We start from the raw sequence: 1,660 nt of genomic DNA, 5'->3' as shown, positions 1-1,660 counted from the left end.
AAATAATATCAATATAATAAAGAAAATAATAATATTAGACTATTATTCATTTTTTATATAATATAACCCTACTATTTTTATCTATTGGTCACATTTAGATATTTTATTTATATTTTTCAACATCTCTCAATGTTTTTTAAAAGTGTTAAAACAAATCAAATTTTAGCAAATTTCAGCAAAATATCAAAATTTATAAGTTTCATAAAATGGAGAAAAAGCATTATAATTTTAAATTATACGAAACTCATAAAAGAAGTAGAAATAAAAGCTAATTTATTATTCATGAGAAAACTGGAATCTTTGCATTTTTCTTCTATCCCATTTGCAATCCGGCGATTTGCACTCATCCTTTTTCTTATCGGAGCACTTTTTGCCCTCTGCATTTGTTCCTGCAGCTCCGTCTGTTCCTTGAGTTTTCTGCTCTTCTCCATTTTTGGGTTTGCAGTGGCTTCCCGTTGTGTATGTGGTGCTATTCCATTTGCAGTGACTTGTGGGGCAGGTTGCGTTTGCGGTGTGTTTACTGCAGTCTTCTTTTTGTATTTTTGTATTGTGATTTGTGCCTGCTTGGCTTTGTTTTATAGGGCGAGTTCCCGCCAAGTATGCTTGCTTCGCTTGGGCTATAAATGTCTTCACCTCAACTGCTTTGCTGCTTGGCTTTGTTTGAGTACCTTCCCGTTCTTCAAGCGCTGTCACTGCTGCCTCTAGTTTTTTGATCCACGGTATGTTGGCCAAGCCTTTGGCTTTATCTTCGCCTGTTAAATAGGTTGTATAGATGACGCATTGCTGTGAGGTTGCGCCGTTGCAGGTGACTGCCGTAATCTTGCCCAAGTGCTTAACTTGTGTGCCGCCGTTTTCCGATGTTCTGATAGCTAGCTTTGCTGGTTGTTTTGCCGCCTTGAGTCTCGTAGACGTTAATTTGCTTGTGGGCTTTTCTTTGCACAACTCCTTCGCGACGTCGAATTTGGTGCTCATGTCGCTGTCTCCTGCCAAGTTGATGTTGGTTCCTGTGCAGTCCTGTGTGTCTCCGGGTGTGGTCGATCCGCAGACGCACATGAGGTCACCTAGGATTGATTTGCAGCCGTTTGTTGCGCAACCTGTCGCATATCCACCTGCGTTGTTTATGGTAACTTTCTTTGTTGGCTTATTGTATTTTACACATTCGACGTACAAAGCCTCTGATAAAAATTCCCTTGCTTCCTGAAGTTTTGTCGTCTTGACCGCTTCCTGCAGAGCCAGAAATTGGTTGTTGGCTTCTATCAGATATTGTAGAGTTCTGTTGACGATTTTGTGACTTTTGAGTCTTTTCCATATTCCAGCTGGGGGCGGATTTAGCTCGATCCACGTCTTGTCTGGCTGCTTTTTGGTTGACCTCTCTAGGTCGGCAACCCAGTCGTCAAACGTTGACTGCCAATGCGTCTTCATTGGTTCAGCCTTGTCTTGTCCGCCTCTAATTTTCCAGTTATTCGCCGTCGTTCCCCCGGCAAAAAGGACCTGCCATTCTTGTGGTGCAGTCGTCATATTTATTTGCCGTATTTCGGTGATATCTTTGGTGAAATCATGGGTTTCGGTCGGCTCGGGTGGTGTCATGGTTTCGAGGCTTAACAGATTGAACAGCATGTGCATGCCAGCGCCGTTTGCTGCTTAAAAAGCAGCAAAAACA

At 42.0% G+C, this 1,660-nt stretch overlaps 1 pseudogene across 1 annotated transcript; it reads right to left on the bottom strand.

Moving 5' to 3' along the window:
* Positions 1-414: 414 nt before the first annotated feature.
* On the bottom strand, positions 415-1,653 carry TEOVI_000569300:pseudogene (annotated as a pseudogene). The gene has a single exon. A coding segment is annotated over exon 1 (1,239 nt).
* Positions 1,654-1,660: the final 7 nt, after the last annotated feature.

The sequence above is a fragment of the Trypanosoma equiperdum genome, assembly GCF_001457755.1.
Source record: "Trypanosoma equiperdum strain OVI genome assembly, contig: ctg_1129, whole genome shotgun sequence".
NCBI classification, from domain to species: domain Eukaryota; phylum Euglenozoa; class Kinetoplastea; order Trypanosomatida; family Trypanosomatidae; genus Trypanosoma; species Trypanosoma equiperdum.
The sequence above is the reverse complement of the archived record's forward strand: the minus strand, read 5'-3'. Positions and strand labels throughout refer to the sequence as shown.